The sequence below is a fragment of the Sorghum bicolor genome, chromosome 3 (genome assembly GCF_000003195.3).
Source record: "Sorghum bicolor cultivar BTx623 chromosome 3, Sorghum_bicolor_NCBIv3, whole genome shotgun sequence".
NCBI classification, from domain to species: Eukaryota; Viridiplantae; Streptophyta; class Magnoliopsida; order Poales; family Poaceae; genus Sorghum; species Sorghum bicolor.
The window spans coordinates 4,891,811-4,909,814 of NC_012872.2; the positions used below are offsets into that span (position 1 = coordinate 4,891,811).

The 18,004-nt window shown below is 42.4% G+C and overlaps 3 protein-coding genes across 6 annotated transcripts; all 3 read left to right on the forward strand.

Annotated features, from left to right (window-relative positions):
- Positions 1,761 to 5,290, forward strand: LOC8056560. The gene is made up of 3 exons (XM_002455075.2): positions 1,761 to 2,454; positions 3,863 to 4,135; positions 4,602 to 5,290. The coding sequence occupies exons 1-3, from the start codon at positions 1,894 to 1,896 to the stop codon at positions 4,923 to 4,925; spliced, it is 1,158 nt and encodes a 385-aa protein (XP_002455120.1). The 5' UTR covers positions 1,761 to 1,893; the 3' UTR covers positions 4,926 to 5,290.
- On the forward strand, positions 6,091 to 8,475 carry LOC110433290 (thioredoxin H4-1-like). Of its 4 annotated transcripts, none has more exons than XM_021455094.1 (5): positions 6,091 to 6,260; positions 6,946 to 7,018; positions 7,134 to 7,247; positions 7,652 to 7,774; positions 8,091 to 8,475. In XM_021455094.1, the coding sequence occupies exons 2-5, from the start codon at positions 6,974 to 6,976 to the stop codon at positions 8,259 to 8,261; spliced, it is 453 nt and encodes a 150-aa protein (XP_021310769.1). In that variant the 5' UTR covers positions 6,091 to 6,260; positions 6,946 to 6,973; the 3' UTR covers positions 8,262 to 8,475. The 4 variants fall into 4 exon arrangements, with proteins under 4 accessions (XP_021310769.1, XP_021310766.1, XP_021310768.1 ...); XM_021455091.1 differs by having other exon boundaries at positions 6,103 to 6,260; positions 6,955 to 7,018; XM_021455093.1 differs by having other exon boundaries at positions 6,107 to 6,260; positions 7,137 to 7,247.
- Positions 10,348 to 12,758, forward strand: LOC110434132. The gene is made up of 4 exons (XM_021457889.1): positions 10,348 to 10,937; positions 11,275 to 11,346; positions 12,070 to 12,175; positions 12,599 to 12,758. Exons 1-3 carry the CDS (start codon positions 10,596 to 10,598, stop codon positions 12,127 to 12,129), a joined length of 474 nt encoding a protein of 157 aa, XP_021313564.1. The 5' UTR covers positions 10,348 to 10,595; the 3' UTR covers positions 12,130 to 12,175; positions 12,599 to 12,758.

Consider the following 18,004-nt stretch of genomic DNA (forward strand, 5'->3'; position numbering starts at 1 on the left):
GAGAACACCGCAAGGATGGCCAAGATGTCCTTCCCTTGACCACTACGTTAAAAGACCATCGTGGGCATCCAATCCAAGTCGGAAGGCCCATCCGTATCAGGTTCAGGGTCAGGGCCTTGGACTCCACAAGTAGCCCGCACTAAAATGACATCTAGACCATGTATAGATTCCGATTTCAACATTCTCTATATCAAAGTGTAATTTAGAGGATTGTGTCATATCAAGCTACATTGTATTTAAGAAAACAAAGATAATACATTAGCACGATGCAATTATATTTTTACATTTTAATGTCATGTACTCCCTCCATATAAGATTTAGAAGTCGTTTAGGACAGCGACATGGTCTCCAAAACACAACTTTGACCTCTTATTTTTATTAAAATATCTAGAAAAATTGATATATGTATATTTTTATGAAAGTATTTTTCAAGACAAATCTATTCATATAATTTTCACATTTACAAACTCGACAATGTTAAAGTTATTGACGATTTATATTTCCAATGTTTGATCCAAAACTTGTCCAAAACGACTTTTCTGAATCTTATACGAAGGGAATATGTACTATTGACCAGAGTTTGTGTGGAAATGGAAATGATCCAAGATCCACCCTTAGCATATTAGTTGCTCATAGTACGCTGTGGTAAAAAAAACAATTTTTATGCTAAACACTCCCTCTAAGCCTCCCATATTGTGAATCCTTCATTCCCGCCGGAGCATAGAAGAAGCTTTCGTTACCAGTATCGGTTTGGCACTTTGGCGGGCATCGCATTGTTATTGAGAAGAAATAAAGAAGTGTTTTTACTTGTGCTTGGGTTGGGCCGATGCAGGATTGGCTGATCCCATCAAGGCTGGAAGTCCCAATGCAAGCCCATGTAGAAATGGCACCACGATCTTTGTCTCAATCTACAACTGTGCAGTTGTATCAGGCTACTCAAATTATAGAAATTATGGTAGTTTTTATAGATATTAATTATACTACTATGTAAGCAAATTGCTGAATATGGCAAGTGATTTAAGAAGAGAGAGGAAAAATTTTAAAAATCAGATCTAACTAAGAAACTGGGTCTTCACACAGTGAACAAGAAACTACTCAATGGTTTCTATCACTATTTATGTCGTGTACTATAGAAAATCTTGCACTAGTAAGAATAATTTCTTAGTACGATATTCCCTATATTATAGAAACTACTAATAATTTTATGTATTGGGAGTGTCCTCAAGGATTTTTGAACCACTAAACTTCGCTTTAATTTATTTTGAGCGTATATTCACCACTCCATCGAAACCAAATGCAGGCACGTCGCCACACCAAGCTAATCTTCCTGCGCTCGTTAGAAGAAAATTTTATCTTAAATGATCTTTGCCAACAGAGCATAACTGCATAACATAATGTGCGTTTTTTTGTTTTGACAACGGGTACGGCGAATTGATTTTTGTGTGGTCGATAGTCACAATTTATTGAAAACATATGACCCTACGCCGACTGCCGGGCTGGTGGCGATATCACAATTTAACATTGTACCATGACATTGGCAAATCATCACGTGATGGTACGGAGAGAAGGTTTGCTTACAGTAAAACACAATGCACCGTAGCAATATTCTACTGGATTTTCGCTTGGCTGATAATAGCCTTTTTTGTTACAGTGATCACGCATTCACGCCAACCTGCTTCCTGTTTTCCCTTGGCGCAAACCAATCAAAACCTCGGAAGCAACGCCGTACCGAATCGATCGAAGCGCGACCAAAAAAAAAAAAAAACCGAGAAAAATTCGTCACAAGTCTCTTGCTGGTCCAAAGCCGCCGGCCGTTCAATCCGTCCTCTGACTTCTCCCCCGGCTGGGCTGCCCGCGACTGCGAACCCGATCTCGAATTCTCGATTCGATCCCATGGCGGCCGCCCTCTCCTCCTCGCGGCGCGCCCTGCACACCCTCCACCGCCGCCTCCTCCTCCACCCCTCCCCCTCACCAGCCGCCGCGCGCCGCGCCCTACCCACACTCACACCCACTCGCACTCCCATCCCCGCCCACTCCCCCACCCCCACTTTCTCCTTCTCCTCCTCCTCCCGATTCTCCACCACCGCGCGCCCCGATGCGAGGCTGCGGCACGGGGTGCTGCCGCAGGGCCCGCAGCAGCGGCTCGTGGGCGGGGTCAGGTCGGTGGCTAGCGGCGGGTCGAAGCTGGCGCCGCTGGGCCAGGGGGTCAAGGGGCTGGGGCGGCCCGTGGAGGCGGCGAGGAGCGCCGCCGCGCGGTACCGCGCGGCCGTCGGCCTGCAGGTCGAGGCCTTCTGGCGGCGCAACTACATGGTCCTCGTCGGCGCCGGGGCAGTCATCGTCTGCGTCGCGCTGTGGAGGATCATGTTCGGCATCGCCAGCACCTTCGTCGGACTCTCCGAGGGCATGGCCAAGTACGGCTTCCTCGCCCTTGCCACCGCCATTGTCGCCTTTGCCGTGAGTAGCATTCCCTTTCTTGTTGGTTTAGGTTTACCTCTGGGATAGCTAATATGTTTCCGGTTGGCTATGATCAGGACGCTTTGTAGCTTGTGTGTCACTACTGCTGTTCTGGTGGTTCAGCTTACTTGCACATGAGCATATCACCACTGTTAAGACTAATAGCTATCCCAATGGGCTATATTCACGATAAGACTTAGACACTTATAGGGTGTTTTGTTTGAGGAATCAGACCATTCTAGATGAGGTGGTGCATCATGAGTTCATTCTTCAAATTTGGTGGAATGAATCCATTCCTCGCATTAGTACTAATTATTAGCTTGTGAGGAATGAGGTGATGATGCATCAACTCATTCCATTCCACAAACCAAACAAAAAAAAAGTGAAGAGTGAGAAGATGGTGAACTAACCTATTCCTCAAACCAAACACCCGTGCACTTTGTGGTCATTCTGTTGATCATATGAATTGTTGTTGGCATCTTTCGTGAATCAATAAATGGGTCATATGGCCGAGCAACATGGCCAACTGTTACAACTTACATACCATTAGGATGGACTGTAAATTTGTGTCACTCCTGCTGTTATGATGGTTCAGCTGCCTGCACATGAGCACATTACAGACTGTTAAGACTACATTTTCCCCATGAGCTTATGTTCATGAAAAGACCTATGAACTGCTGTTGGTAACCATTCTGTTCATTATACTGATAATTGCTGACATCTTTGGTAAAGCAATACATTGTACCAACTGTATGACCAAACAACATGCCTGAATGTTACATACTATGCAAAACGGTTGTCTTCTGGGAAATGTCACTGCATTTTGGAACCTCTAGCAGTTACTTCAGTTCTGACCTTGATCATTGGTTTGCTTAACAACTAACCCCTAGTCTTACCTCATGTCACAAGCACTGCGTGCCATTCTTTTTTTTTTTCTGTTTTTTTTGGATTTGCCAAATCATTCTTACTTAGCTGTGGCCTATGGGTATTAGGTGTCAATTCACCATGTGCACATTAATAGAACTGTTATGCAGACAACAGCTTACCATGTTGGGAAACAAATAGATAGCCTATAGCCTGCAAGATGATCATATTAATAGCAGATAACCATGCATTGCGCTTATATTAGCATCTTTGCCATTGTGTTATGCCAATTTGGGTGTCTGTGGCCTAGGCCATACTAATCTGTGAAAATAATCAGTCTTTTCAGCTGCAGAACTAATTTATGAAATGTATAAATAGTGTGAACTTGACTGCGGAGTACCAAATCTATTTGAACTGTCAGTGTACTAGTACTTTCTGCACAAATGGATGCTTTCTTGTGCCTAGTATTTTGTTTTTTCTCTCAGTTTTATCATGCTGAGCACTTATGAACTCATGTTATTGACTATCTATCTTTGTTTTATAGGGTATGTATGCCCGGTCAAGGTTAACCATAAACCCGGACAAGGTTTACCGGCTGGCTATGACAAAACTCAATACATCTGCTGCAATCCTTGAAGTTATGGGTGCGCCCCTAACGGGTACTGATGTCAGAGCATATGTTATGTCTGGAGGAGGCCCGAAACTAAAGGACTTCAAATTCAAGCTTGGCAGTAAACGGTGCTTCCTCATTTTCCCCATCAAAGGATCAGAAAGAAGGGGTCTCGTAAGTGTTGAGGTCAAGAAGAAAAAAGGACAGGTATTTGGATTTGTGTGTATATTTTTAGCAACATTATGCCAGTACTCGGTAACCTAGACTAACTAATAGACACATATGATTGTACAATCACATTATGATTAAGGTCATTGACATTTAGTGAATTTAGTGAACAAAAAAAGTTTGGACACACATTGCAAAAGCAGAGATAAATGAAGCATCCTCTCCTGCTTGTTTCTTAATGATATATAAATATTTTTTTTCTTTCAAATGTAACGATACTGTTATATTTGGGTGACACCTCTTTTGTTGAAATGATTGACACTAATAGAATTCTGGACAAAAAATTTAAAAGATGCAGTTAGCCATCTTGAAAACACTCTTTATAGTATTATTTGAAGGAATAAAACATATAATTCAAAGCTTCCTTAAAGCTGTGAGTACGTAAATAATATTACCATGGATTTTATTCTTCTCGCCATAACACCTTGTTTTCTGGCCTCTGCAGTATGACATGAAGCTACTAGCTGTTGACATACCAATGGCATCAGGTCCTGACCAGCGGCTGTTCCTCGTCGGTGATGAACAAGAGTACAAGGTGGGTGGGGGCTTGATATCTGAGCTGCGAGACCCGATCGTAAAAGCTATGGCTGCAGAGAAGGAGTTTGATTATCTTGATGAACGAGAGGATGAGGAGGACGAGCAGAGAGAGCGTGAGGAGGCGGAGCAAGAGGCAGCAGAAGCATTGAGGCGCGAGGAGGAAAGATTGCGCCAGGAGGGTGAAGAACGGAGGCGGCGGGAGGAGGCAGAGAGGCTGGAGAAAGCTACGTGACATGATTTTAATCGATTTTCCACCTTGTGCATTGTTTTCTCCTTCTCTTCCTCCCGGAGTGTAGCAATCTGCGTTTCCACAGCAAGAGAAAGATTGCTTCCGAGTTCATTTGAGTTCCTGGTGGTCGATTTGGCGTCACCAGTCTCAAGTTGTTGAGAAGAAAGGAATAATTTGGCCTGTTCCGCAACAGATCACTTGGGCGAAGCAATGTAATTTAGTGCTTGATCAATTGTTAACCTTTTTGCTACACATGTGCGCTCATGGAATTCAGATGGCTGAGCGCGTTTACCTGCTCAACTTCTAGCCATGTTGCTGTTCTGCTTAAGCGGTGTTAATCACTTATTAAGCTCTGATCATGGTTGTTGCGCAATGTTTTGCTGAGGCCTTGTTGATGCGTTGGATTTCAACTATCGAGACTGAGTGAAACGTCGGTGGTCACATTCCTTCCTTGCAAAACAAGGAAAAATGCTGTGACTGCAAATGTCGTGGTTTTTATATGGAGTTTAAGTATTTGTAGTTGTCAGGTTGTTAGCGTACTATACAAACATGTATACGATCCATATAATTCAGAACACTTCTATTTTGGATTCGATCCCATGAGAACAACAAAAAACGCTTGGGCAAAACGTCCCCTTCTATTCTGGGTTCAAATATCAGGAGAACGAAAAACACTTGTGGGCCAAAAACCTTGATGAAAGAGAGAGGGAGAGAAAAAATATCACCCAGGAGGCCAGGACTGAGGCCAGGCAGTGACTTCTTCCAGCGCGATTCTTGAAGCACGTCATCATCAGTCATTGATGACGTGATTACTGCCCGCTACTGCATCCACGTCAGCAGAGCTGCACTGCACTGCACATCACACGGAACGGAACGCCGACCAAAAGCAACGCCGAGGCCTTTGCCTGTAGCCGCCCTGTACTGGCTGGCTGGCACCGGCACCATCCATCCATCCACCGTTAGGGCACTCACAATGCAGACTCTATCATAGAGTCTAAAGTTATTTATTACCTCGAACAATGTGGACTTAGAGTCTAAATAAGACTTGGAATCTTATTTTCTCCACCTCTTTCTTTAATAAATATGCTGTCACATCAGCAAAATACCATAAATAATATGTAATTAATTGTCTTGGACTCTGTGATAGAGTCTTGCATTGTGAGTGCCCTGTTCTTGTACTACACTACTACTAGACCCCGCGGGTTCCTCGTCACCAGCTCCCCTTTTCCCCCACAACCCCGGCGGCGCACGGCTCCCCGTCTCCCCTCCACTCTCTCCACCCACTCCTTCCCTTTGGCGCCAAGTCCACCCGCCCCTCCGATTCCGGCCGTCGTCCAGGTAAGAACTTACAATCCTCTCCGGACTCCTGTCTGTCTGGTCAGATCCACCGATCCGCTGCCCTGTTTCTTTTTTTTTATTCGCGCAAAAACCTCATGGATTCGCCCATGCTTTCCGTTTCTGCTCCTCCGCGATCCCGTGGATTAGTGGTTCCAGACTTGTTCGTTAGGAGTTCCGGATCCTCGAGAATAGGCAGGTTGAACTAGATGCCGCGTCTGTCGGACAGTAGTGATGTTCTTTTCTGTTGGTCTGGTTTATTATTATGATAGTAGTAGAATAGAATAGAATAGAATAAAAGAAAAGGCGGAAATACTGAGACTGTTGCCATGGGATGATGATAGAGCTCAAGTGCCCCGTTCTTGTGATGTTGGAGGCGATTACAATTTCTTGCATGCCAGCACCGACTCAAAGCGCTGTTTGCCTTTGACGTTAGAGCTGTCCGGGTCCTAACAACTAGGACTGGCAGATCTTTCTGTGGTTGATGTGTCAAATAAACAAGGCCGGTCAGAATCAGAACGTCAGTTCTACGACCCCTCCCATCACCAGCAGATGTTGGGAGGCCAGGTGCTGGACCCGTGGACCGTACCGCGGCTTCAGCATGCTGTAGCCTGTAGTAGGCCCCCGAGGCTTCTCTGCGCCCACATACAGTATTGTGCAATGTCAAAGAGCCTGATGGAGTTTGTAGTTTTGCCAGGTGCCGACAGTTGAGCAGGATGGGACTGAAGCGCCTGATGACATGCTGCTGCTGCATTGCAAAGGTCAGCTTCCTTGCAAACCATGCCATTTGTTTGTGGATAGTACACGTTATTCTGTCTGCTTTAAATTGCCAAGTGGTTTCTGCTGCTTGCTTCTCATGTTTCTCTGCCTGAACAGCAGCACGCTGATGACGAGGACAAGATTGATTTTGGAGGTGGCAATGTTCATGTTGTTACAAGCAAAGAGGACTGGGACCAAAAAATTGCCGAGGCAAACAAGGATGGGAAAATTGTGAGTAGAACCTGCTCCAGGCCATTACTATAGCAACTGAGAACCGTTTGTTCAGTACAGCATGGCACTTGAGGCTAGCGTGTACATTTGCTCCGGGCTATACTAATACTATCCAGCTTACTTTTCAGTATCTTTATTTTTTTCTTTATTGCTATACAAAACTATATAAACTTTTAAAAACGAAAGTGGTAGCATATTCTGTCTGTCTGCATTAGTTTGCCATTTTGTGCAAATAACAACAGTAAGTAACAATAATAAAATCAATTGTGAGCCTTGCTTTTGTCTTTGAGTCTCCTGACTGTTCAGAATTCGGCTAAACTGATATGCTCCTTTAGGAACAACTGTACCTCAAATTTTTGATATGATTTACACAGCTAATAATCATTGATTGATGTGTTCTGTAGGTGGTTGCAAACTTCAGTGCTTCCTGGTGCGGCCCATGCCGTGTCATTTCACCTGTTTATGCTGAAATGTCACAGACATACCCTCAGCTCATGTTCTTGACGATTGATGTTGATGAGTTAATGGTAATTGATGTTCTTTCAGACCTTTATCCTTATGCCTGTGGATATCTTATTGCCATACAGTAAACATGTACTCAGTACTTGTGGGGACAGATAGTTTAATGTCTAGAATGTCTAGCAGACAATTGTTCCAAAATGAAATGATCAGGTGGTTTTAATATGGGCACTGAGTGGTGTGCAACCGCAAGGGTGTCCAGACTGGAGAGACTATACAACACACAACAACATGACCCATAAAAAACTAGTGTTTTGCTTATCTTCAGAAACTGCGTTTTACATACACACATCAACTGATCCTCTCCTCAATTTCCTGCCACAGGAGTTCAGCTCGTCGTGGGACATCCGTGCGACCCCGACGTTCTTCTTCCTCAAGAACGGGCAGCAGGTGGACAAGCTGGTCGGCGCCAACAAGCCTGAGCTGGAGAAGAAAGTCGCCGCCATCGCTGGGGCGTCGTCACAGGCTGACGCTGCCAGCAGCAAGACAGTGTAGTGTAGTGTAGTGTAGTGTAGGCAAGGACCCGCCCTGTTGACCTTGCCCCCTGTATATGGCTGTTCCGATCCTGTGTGTTTCTTGACAGTTGTCACCGCGCGCATTGCGTCTGCCGGCGGCGGTTCTGTCTGTCTCTGTGTGATGTCTCTTCTGCCATGTGCTGACTGCTGATTGTACAGTTCTCCGGTAATGGTATCTTATAGTTTCTGTGGTAGCGACTGGCAAGTCCATGAGTTCAAAGGTCATCGTCAAGGAGTGCCAACCATTTCCGGTGTTGGGCCTTGTTTAGTTCCCACCAAAATCCAAAAAGTTTTCAAGATTCCCCATCACATCGAATCTTATAGCACATGCATGAAGCACTAAATATAGACGAAAACAAAAACTAATTACACAGTTTGTCTGTAAATTATGAGACGAATCTTTTGATCCTAGTTAGTCCATAGTTGGATAATATTTGTCACAAACAAACCAAAGTGCTACAGTAGCGAAATCTAAAAATATTTCGCATCTAAACAAGGCCTCGATGTGATGAGAGAAATGACGGCATGAGCGTGGAGCGTGGGGTACTGGCGTGTCTTTTGGCCTCTTGGGACTTGGTGAGACGGCGATACATCCCGGATGAGCGGGATGGTGAGGTGCAGCAGCAGACGGCGCGAAGCAAAACAAGGAGTTTAGTGGGCCGGTGTAGTGTAGAGATAACGGGCCTAGAAAGAGGCTGTCACGGACAGTAAGGCCCAAGGCCTTCCAGCGGTCCAGCCAGTCGCGTGCAAATCTTTACTCGTAATTTTCCTTCTCCTTTCCAGCGAGTCACGTTCGACACGAGTCGTATCCCATATACGTGGGGGTGGGGCCGTGGAGCGCGGGGCGTCATGTGCCGCGTGTTAGTTTTGGACATTTCGTGGAAGGAGAAATGACCTACCGTCTGAACTCGGAACCCAGCACTACTACTTTGGCCTTGTTTAGTTTTAAAAATTTTTGGATGTTAGTACTGTAATATTTTCATTTTATTTGATAATTATTATCTAGTATGGACTAATTAGATTTAAAAGATTCATCTCACGATTTTTAAGACAAACTGTGTAATTATTTTTTTTGTTTTCGACTATATTTAATATGTGACGATTTTTTTTTTAAAAAAAAGTTTTTAGGTGAACAAACAAAGTCTTTTTTTTTTCTTCTCCAACTCCTTCTCTGTCATCTCCAAAGAGGACTGGGACCGGAAAATTGCTGATGACGCTTCTCTGGATTTTCGAGCCCGCCGTGCAGGGGCAGGGGCAGTGCCGTGCGTCGTCGTCGTCGTTCGCGTCGCAGGGCCAGTGACGAGAGGCTGGCTTCAGCAAACTGAAGGGCCACGCGCGGACCGTGTCGATGTCAATATTTTTAATCAGAAACGAACATAGCTTCGGCACTGAGTGATCGCTGCTGGAAAGAAACATCCGGCCCGCTGCTTCCTCAGTTGCTCACCGTCTTCCGCCATGGATGGGATTTCGAAATATCCCGCGCCGGCCGGCCGTGGGCCCCGTTTACATTTTTATACCCGCCGCTAGCGACGCTGCGTGCGCGCCCGCGGCCCCGCCGGGCGCCGGCCCATACATACCTTCCTAGTGTCGTCTTCGTGGTTCACACACTTCACACGCGCACGGGCCACGGCGCACGGCGCGCGACTCGCCAGCGAGCAGCGGGTAGTACGACTCCTGGGGTCCCACCAGAACTCCCCCAGTGTTTCCGAAACTATAGTCGATGGAAGCCGTGGCTGTGAATTTGAAAAATCACTATTAGGAGTAGATTTTTATCATAACTGTAGATTATTTTTTTATACAACTATAAAAGAAAAGAGGCCCCTCTGATTTGCTCCTGCGTGGGGAGGGAGTAGCCGAGTGGCCCGAGTACGTACGTAGTCGTTGTCGCGCGCGCGTCGTACTAAATCTTTTATTTGGCTGTTGCGCTATACGTTTTGTTGTGTATATACTAATATACGTACAGGGTATCTCTACAACTAAAAAGAACCAAATGGTATCGTCATACCCTATCCATCGGCCTGCCTCTCCCGCCGCGCCCTTCCTCTCACGTCTCGCCCTCGTCCAGCTACGACCAACCGACTCGAATGATATCGCTTTCGTCTTGCTAATGACCCGGAGCCGTGCTAATCACCCCTGCCCCGTTCCCTTCCTTCGCGCAACCTCCGCACAAACCGACGCTTGCGCTCACCTCCCCTCCGTGACAAAGAAAAACTCCTCCCACGTCTCCGAGGAAACCGTCTCTCCTCCCTGAATCGCGCCGCCATTAGGTGTGCCCAATCAAACGCCACGGCAGAGCCGGCACGGCATCCCGACGATGCAGGCGCAGGTGGTCCGTGCTCTCACCCTCTCATCTCGGCGGCGCAGGCGGTTCGTGCAGGATTTGAATGGGGAGGGGAAGGTTGCAGCCGCGGCAAAGGGGAGCGTGTTGCGTCTGGCGAGCACCGGATTGGGAGGTGTCGAGGTGAGGCCACTAGATTTCATCATATTTCTCGTGTTTTCATTCTGTTCCGTGCTTGCGCCCATAATTTTAAAGCAGAAAGTACTGGAGCCTGGAAGTAGTTTTTCAAGTGGGCGGGGCAGTGGGGCGGCGGCGACAGTGACGAAGACGACGAGGGCGCCGACAACAATGTCGTGCGGGGAGCCTACATCCGTGCAGGCATGTCTAAGTCCTCCATAAGCTCCTTCTCCTCCAGCATTCTTCTCGTCCTCTTCTCGCTGCAGATCCCTCCATATCCATCTCTTTCTATCTAGCATTACGTTGTATGCAGAATCTGGCCACCGTCTGATTTCGTTCTTGATTCCGCTGAAGGCTAGCTAACGCAGTGGATCCTGTGAAGCCAATCCTCCGTTGTGGCATTTGCATTTAGAATGAAGCTTAAATACATTATGCATCATAGTCTCATCAGAGTGCATGAACCAATAAATTCAGTTTGATGAATGCTTCAGTGTCATACTATGACAGTAATAATTGATTCTCGTCTGCAATCTGGTAGGGTGGAATTGTCACGGCTATGACCATAAATTATGGAGTACTCCTTGGTTTTGTTCGCTCTAATGGTTCCAAGGTTGGTAACAAGTTAGCTTCTTTATTCTTATAAAAAACGAGGTACACTGCCTTGGCTCCTTGTCACTCTGTGTTTTGGTACTCAAGTCTACTTCTTTACATGTTTGGTAAATATATGCATCGGAAGCAGAACATATGGTCCATGTGCAAAGCTGAAGTTCTTGTGCGTTATTATTCATGATTGAGGACAATGCATTGAAAACTACATAGCATTGAAAACTATATAAAAATCTGTATTTCCTTGATCAATGATTTCATTGTGCTTCAGCGCTTTAACACTACATAGCATTGAAAACTAGCCCCATCTATAAAAAGTAAAGAGAAACAGTACCTTAGTGTGAAAAGTAAGGAAAAACAGTACTAAGGGGGTTATTTGCAAAATGGAACTAAACACCATGCTAATTTTTTGAAAAAAAGATAGTTATTCTTTATTTGGATTTTGACCTCAAGAGGCCAAAAAAAAACCCAAAAAGAGCCTCAAGAGGCTCTCATGAGGGCAATAAATTCTATATTTTGGATGGAACTAAATGTGACCCTAAAAATTTTGGTATTTTGTATTCCACCATTCCAAAATAGTTGGCATTTTATATTTTGTATTTTTTAACTAAACACCCGCTAAACTTTGACACCTGAACAGCATGTTGTATGTATATATCTCTTCAGTTGTTGATGAAATCTGATGATACATGCTGAAGTATTTGCCCATTGTTCCCCTGTGATGCAGGCACCGATCAGGATCAGCTTCCCTGTCCAAAGACGATGCAGGTCCAGCCATCTAATCTAAACTCAGTTTCTGCAGGTCCAGTGGGACAGCATTTGCCCGTTATCTGGTATATCTGTTGCACTATGATCCTTGTTTTATGATCAAACAGTGTCTGCCCAATGGAAATTGGAATTTTTAGGAATAGATAGTAGAAAAGTCGTGCCACTCCTTGGTGAATATTTACTTTGATTTTTCTCACAATTAGTTAACTCTAAAATTTTATTTGGGCACATCTACCTTCTCTATTATTTTTGGGAAATTTCTATGTCTGTCTCCATCGGTAAGTTCATTATCCATCTACCATTTAAAAGGAGAGTTTTTTAGCATTATCCCTAAAAGACAGATCATGTTTGGTCTATTCCCTCCCCTCACTTTCTCTTCTCATTGTTCTATTTCAATAAAGAATGGTCTGTAGACTTTACTGTGTTTTTCAGGGAGCATATGCCCTGTACATCCATATCTCTTAGTTTATTGTGTTACTATTTTGCAGGCCATCGATCAGAACAGAGAGCTTTCTAAAAAACCATATTGTTGATCAGAACAGAGAGTCAGACTTTTTTTTGTTATTTTAGTTTGGGTTGATTTAATGCTTATTTTTTTTTCCTGGGTGTAATGGCCTAATACCGGTATGGACTATTTGGTTTACAACCCATCCAAGCAGGTTTTTGACAGTTTTTAGAAGTTCTATGGTTCATAACCAAAATTAATCTCTCTTTAGGTTTGATTTGCATTACTTGTTCTTGAATGATCTTATTGTGGTGAAAATTTTTCAGCTTCACGGGCATAGGCTTAATTATGCTTTGAACAAATACTTTTGAGGTCATATATGTCACTGATGTATAATTATTTACAAACAAATAAATGAATTACACATGGATGTGTTAGAACTTAGAATGTGGCATTGGCTTGCTGTGAAAGGGAAAAATATTTACAAAAATATAGAAAATGATTATGACAAGGAAAGCAGCTGGAGTGCTGGACTGCTTGGGCCAGCACGAGCTAGCGTGAACGAGCAGGCTGAAGGAAATTATTATATATAATAGAAAATATATAAAAAAGGTTATGATGAGGAAAATATGAAAATATTATGTTATAGGTCTGTATATTTTATCCGTAGCAACGCACGGACACTCAACTAGTAGTATATAATACGCGGCCAGCATGTCGTCGCCCATCACAACGTGTTCTTCGTGTGCTCCCTCGCACTGAGGCCTTGTTTAGATACACCCAAAAACCCAAAACTTTACAAGATTTCCCATCACATCGAATCTTGCGGTACATGCATGGAACATTAAATATAGATAAAAAAGATAACTAATTGCACAGTTTACTTATAAATCACGAGAAGAATCTTTTAAGCCTAGTTGCTCCATGATTAGATAATGTTTGTCAAATAAAAACGAAAATGCTACAGTGTCAAAATTCAAAAAGTTTTTGGACCTAAACAAAGCCTAATATCACTGTAGGACAGTGACGTCGTACCTCGACCAGTAGACCTCGAGAAGTCGAGAGACATGCGAACGCTGGTATCTTCTTCTGTTCCGTTTTTCCGCGCTCACTAAGGGCGTGTTCGGTTAGAGGTGAATCAGGCTGGGAATCATTCCAGCTAATAAAAAATAGTACAAATTTGTTTTACAATTCAGGCCGGAAGTTTTCCAGAGAGCCTGTTCCCTGCAAAACGAAGGAGGCCTAAACTGATGACGTTAGTTGGTTTCATGTAGAAAAAAAAAATTAACCGTTTTCTAGTTAATAATATTTTTTATAATAAACTACGAATGATACTTTTAACTACGGCTTTTCAAATAAGCGAACTAACACAAACGAATGTGGAACCGTCGTCGTCCAAGATGTCAGTAAACGCCCTCTCCGCGACGCTACTACAAGGCCTACAGGCTACAGCAACATACATAATGTATGTTTGCGTTCAAATTGGCAAGCAAATAAAAATGACTTCGATCGAGCCAAGAATTGTTCCCTAAAATTACAAGCTAAGTGCGTGGCATCCAACGAATAAATAACATTTCTTATTCTCTTCCGCCGTGTTATGGCACAAAACAACATGAGATAAAACAAAATTAGTTGTTGGCTTTTACAAGTCATCCGCAAGTCACAACAAAAAGAAAAGGTAAGAAAACAATATCGGAGAACGCCGTATGAAGTGAGGGTTGCACAATTCGGAGTATTAATTAATTTTACAAACTTTGAACCACTAACCACCCCCTGGTCCAACCATGCATTCACATTTGGATCTCCAAGGACCAGATTGTATGAGATGAGCATGAGCTGTTGCATTGGTTACGCGTGCATGGTCAATGACTCATTATATAATCACACGTACGTGGACACATCACCAATATCATAGTCGCGGTAAACATATGTGTTTTTTAAAAAAAAAAACACTGAAAACGAGCTGCATATCATTAAATTACTTCTATTCCCTCCGTTTATAGTAACTTTTTAGGAGTATTTTGCTGCATTAGCTAGCCCAAGTTTTTAACCAATATTGCGTCAAAAAAGCTTCTAACCAAAATTTTTTTTGTCAATACATGATTTTTTTAATACAAATTTGAGCCATCAGTTTCATATTAAAGAAGTTACATAGAATAATGTATTATATAGCAGGAATGATATATTACTCCATATATATAGAGAGAGTAATTATCGATCAAAGTATTGTAGTAGTTATGAAGTAGAATATGTTTACTCCATCCATCCTAAAATAAGTGCACATCTCACACTATGAGAAAGTCAAACAAAATCAAATTTTATACAAAAAAAGTCCTAAGATTTATAATATCAAATAATCATCATTAAATTAATCACATCATATATTTTCATACTCATCCTATTGAGAGATATAAATAATAACACTATTTTTTATAAATCTAATCAAACTTGAGATTGTTTGACTCTTTGAAGTGAGAGATGTGCAATTATTTTGTGACGATGGAGTACTAATTGTATTTCAAATGTGGCAATATTTGTTAGGTTTTATGTCAAATAATTGAGCATTACATGCTTGCAGACACAGTCATTTGGTTGATAAGCTATGATAAAAAGTACCGTTGGATGATTTATTGTGATAAAAAACATTGCTAAATAGCTGGCAGATTCGGCTCATAAGGTCAAGCGAAAAAGACGTTGGTAATAAGCCCGTGTCTTGTATGATAGTATCCAATTAGTGCATCGGGCTATTTTAACCTAGTGCGATTCAAGGCTCAAGATTAAACCTGAAACTCGTCCACTCCAGAAAAATCCATCGAAACTTCACATGTTCACGTAGTACGCTGAGACCAAGTTCATATTAAGCTTGGGTGTACAGAAAAGCATTATGTTTTTTAAACTTGAACTTTGATAAGGTGTACTATCGATGTGTTTCTTCAACCTTGTATTGGAATCATAGCTTCTATGCTGCCTCGTCTCCACTTTACTTGTGTTTTACCTCTTTTTGGATGGCAGAACTCTTAGGTCAGTTTTAATGCATAGTTTCATTGCACAGTTACTAAGATTATAAACTAGGTAACCGAGCCACGTGAGTTTCATGAGGATGAAACTCCTTTCTCATCTGATGAAACTCTTTCATTTAATGACTCTGCCAAGTCAGCAATTTTACTTATGTGGCACCCTATTTAATGTGCATGACACTCCCATAAAACATGCATTGAGACTGACCTTAGTATGGTAAGGTGGGACCATTGTCATACCTTGAGTTTATCCAATGCCTACTACAACATTTTTTTATTTGCTAAAGATGCTATAAAATATAGCCTATTATTTTATTCAACCGTGTATATCTCTCCATTCATTTATCTATATCATTTTTAGCTTCGACGTAATGACTAACGAGTAGAGCAAAAGCACTCACTTTGCATTTAATCATCTCGGTTTGAGCGCACATAAGGAGTCATAGGCAAGGAACAACCAATGAGCAATAAAGAGACAATAAATACATACAAGTGGTAACCAATCAGCAATAAGGGAGCAATAAATGTAGGCAAATCCTAGGTTAATATGAAGAAGATTTTTTAATATTTTTTTTCTTAGATGAAGAAGATAAATGAATGGAGGAAGTATATCTTAGGCTAGTCTCAATGCATGTTTCATGAGAGTATCATGCACATTAAATAGGGTGCCACATAAGCAAAATTGCTGACTTAGCAGGGTCATTAAATGAAGGAGTTTCATCAGATGAGAGAGGAGTTTCATCTCCATGAAATTCATGTGGCTCAGTTAACTAGTTTATAATCTTGATGACTATGCCATGAAATTATACATAGACTAACTCCCATCTGTCTCCATCATTGCTCTTTCCCAAATACTAGGTGAAGTTGCCACCAAGAAGACCCTGCACTACCAGTAAAACCTATCGGCACCCTAAACCACTAGAGCATGCGTCAAACATAAGAGAATTAAGGCCCTGTTTAGTTCTAAAAAGATTTTATAAAAAATTTCAAATTCCCCGTCACATTAAAACTTACGGCTTATGCATGAAGCATTAAATATAGATAAAAATAATAATTAATTACACAATTTTGTCTATAATTTACGAGATGAATCTTTTATACTTAATTAGTCTATAATTAAACAATATTGGTCAAATATAAACAAAAGTGCTATATTGTCTATTTTGTATAAAAAAATAGAACTAAACGAGGCCTGCGAGGTATAATAGGCAGTAGACAGAGAGCACCAAGTTTCGACTAAGTGTAGTTATTTTTCTCCTTTTTCCCAATAGGAATCATTTGTACTTCCTCTCCAAATTCATCAGTTTCGACTAAGTGTAGTTAGATCTATCTTTTGTTTCCCCATAGGAATCATTTGAACTCCCTTTCCTTTAAATTCGAGTATCAGTTTTAACTAAGGGGGTGTTTTGGAACTACTCCACTCCAGTTTTTGCAGCTCTGCTCCATGAACCCTACCATAGAGTAACTCCACCATGGAGTTTGTAGAGCAGGATGTACGGTTTGGCACTCCAGCTCCAGAAATGAGTTGTTTCCATGCAAATGGTCTATTATGTCTTTGATCGAAATTGTTCTTGATATTTTTCTGACCAAAATAGAAATCAAATGATGGAGCATTAAGAAAGGTCATAATTAAAATATAAATAATTAATAGAGGCGGCACGCAGGTGAAGAGACGAGGGGCGGCGCGCACAGGAATAAATAAGATCGCAGCGTCGTGAGGGGAAGCATTTACGAGAATTAATCCGTGATTAATGAGTGGCAAGGTGGGTAATTACCTCACAACTCCATGTGTGAGTACTAAACTCCAAAAACTGGGAGTACTAAACTCTAAAAAACGTAGAGCGGAGCAGCAAAACGTGGAGCAGAGCAGTCCCAAATACCCCGATCTCTCGCTCTTCCATAGGATTCATTTGAACTCCCCGTCCTTCAAATTCAAATGTACTCCGTACTAGGCCTTGTTTAGTTGACCTAAAAATCCAAAAAAAATTAATATTTTTTCATCAAATCGAATCTTCGGACACATACATGAAGCATTAGATATAGATAAAATATCTATAATTTACGAGTCGAATTTTTTAAGCTTAGTTAGTTCACAATTAAACAATAATTACTAAATACAAACAAAAGTGCTATAATATAAAAATAAAAAAATTGGATCTAAATCAGGCCTAGCTAAACAGCTTTTATGAAAAATCATTTTACCGTTGTTGTTTTCCCTCGAAACAAACGCAAGAGCACACAATGCATATCATTGCGGCCAAAATTCAAACCCCGCGGCCGCGCCGCGTGGGTCCCGCCTCCCTCCCAGGTGTATCCTCGACACGGATTAATCATTAATCAATAGTAGCAGCGTAACCTGTAACCACCCTGGGCCTGGTAGAGTATTTTTACCTGCCACTGCCACGCGGGCCGAGGGCCTAAACGCGTCCAGC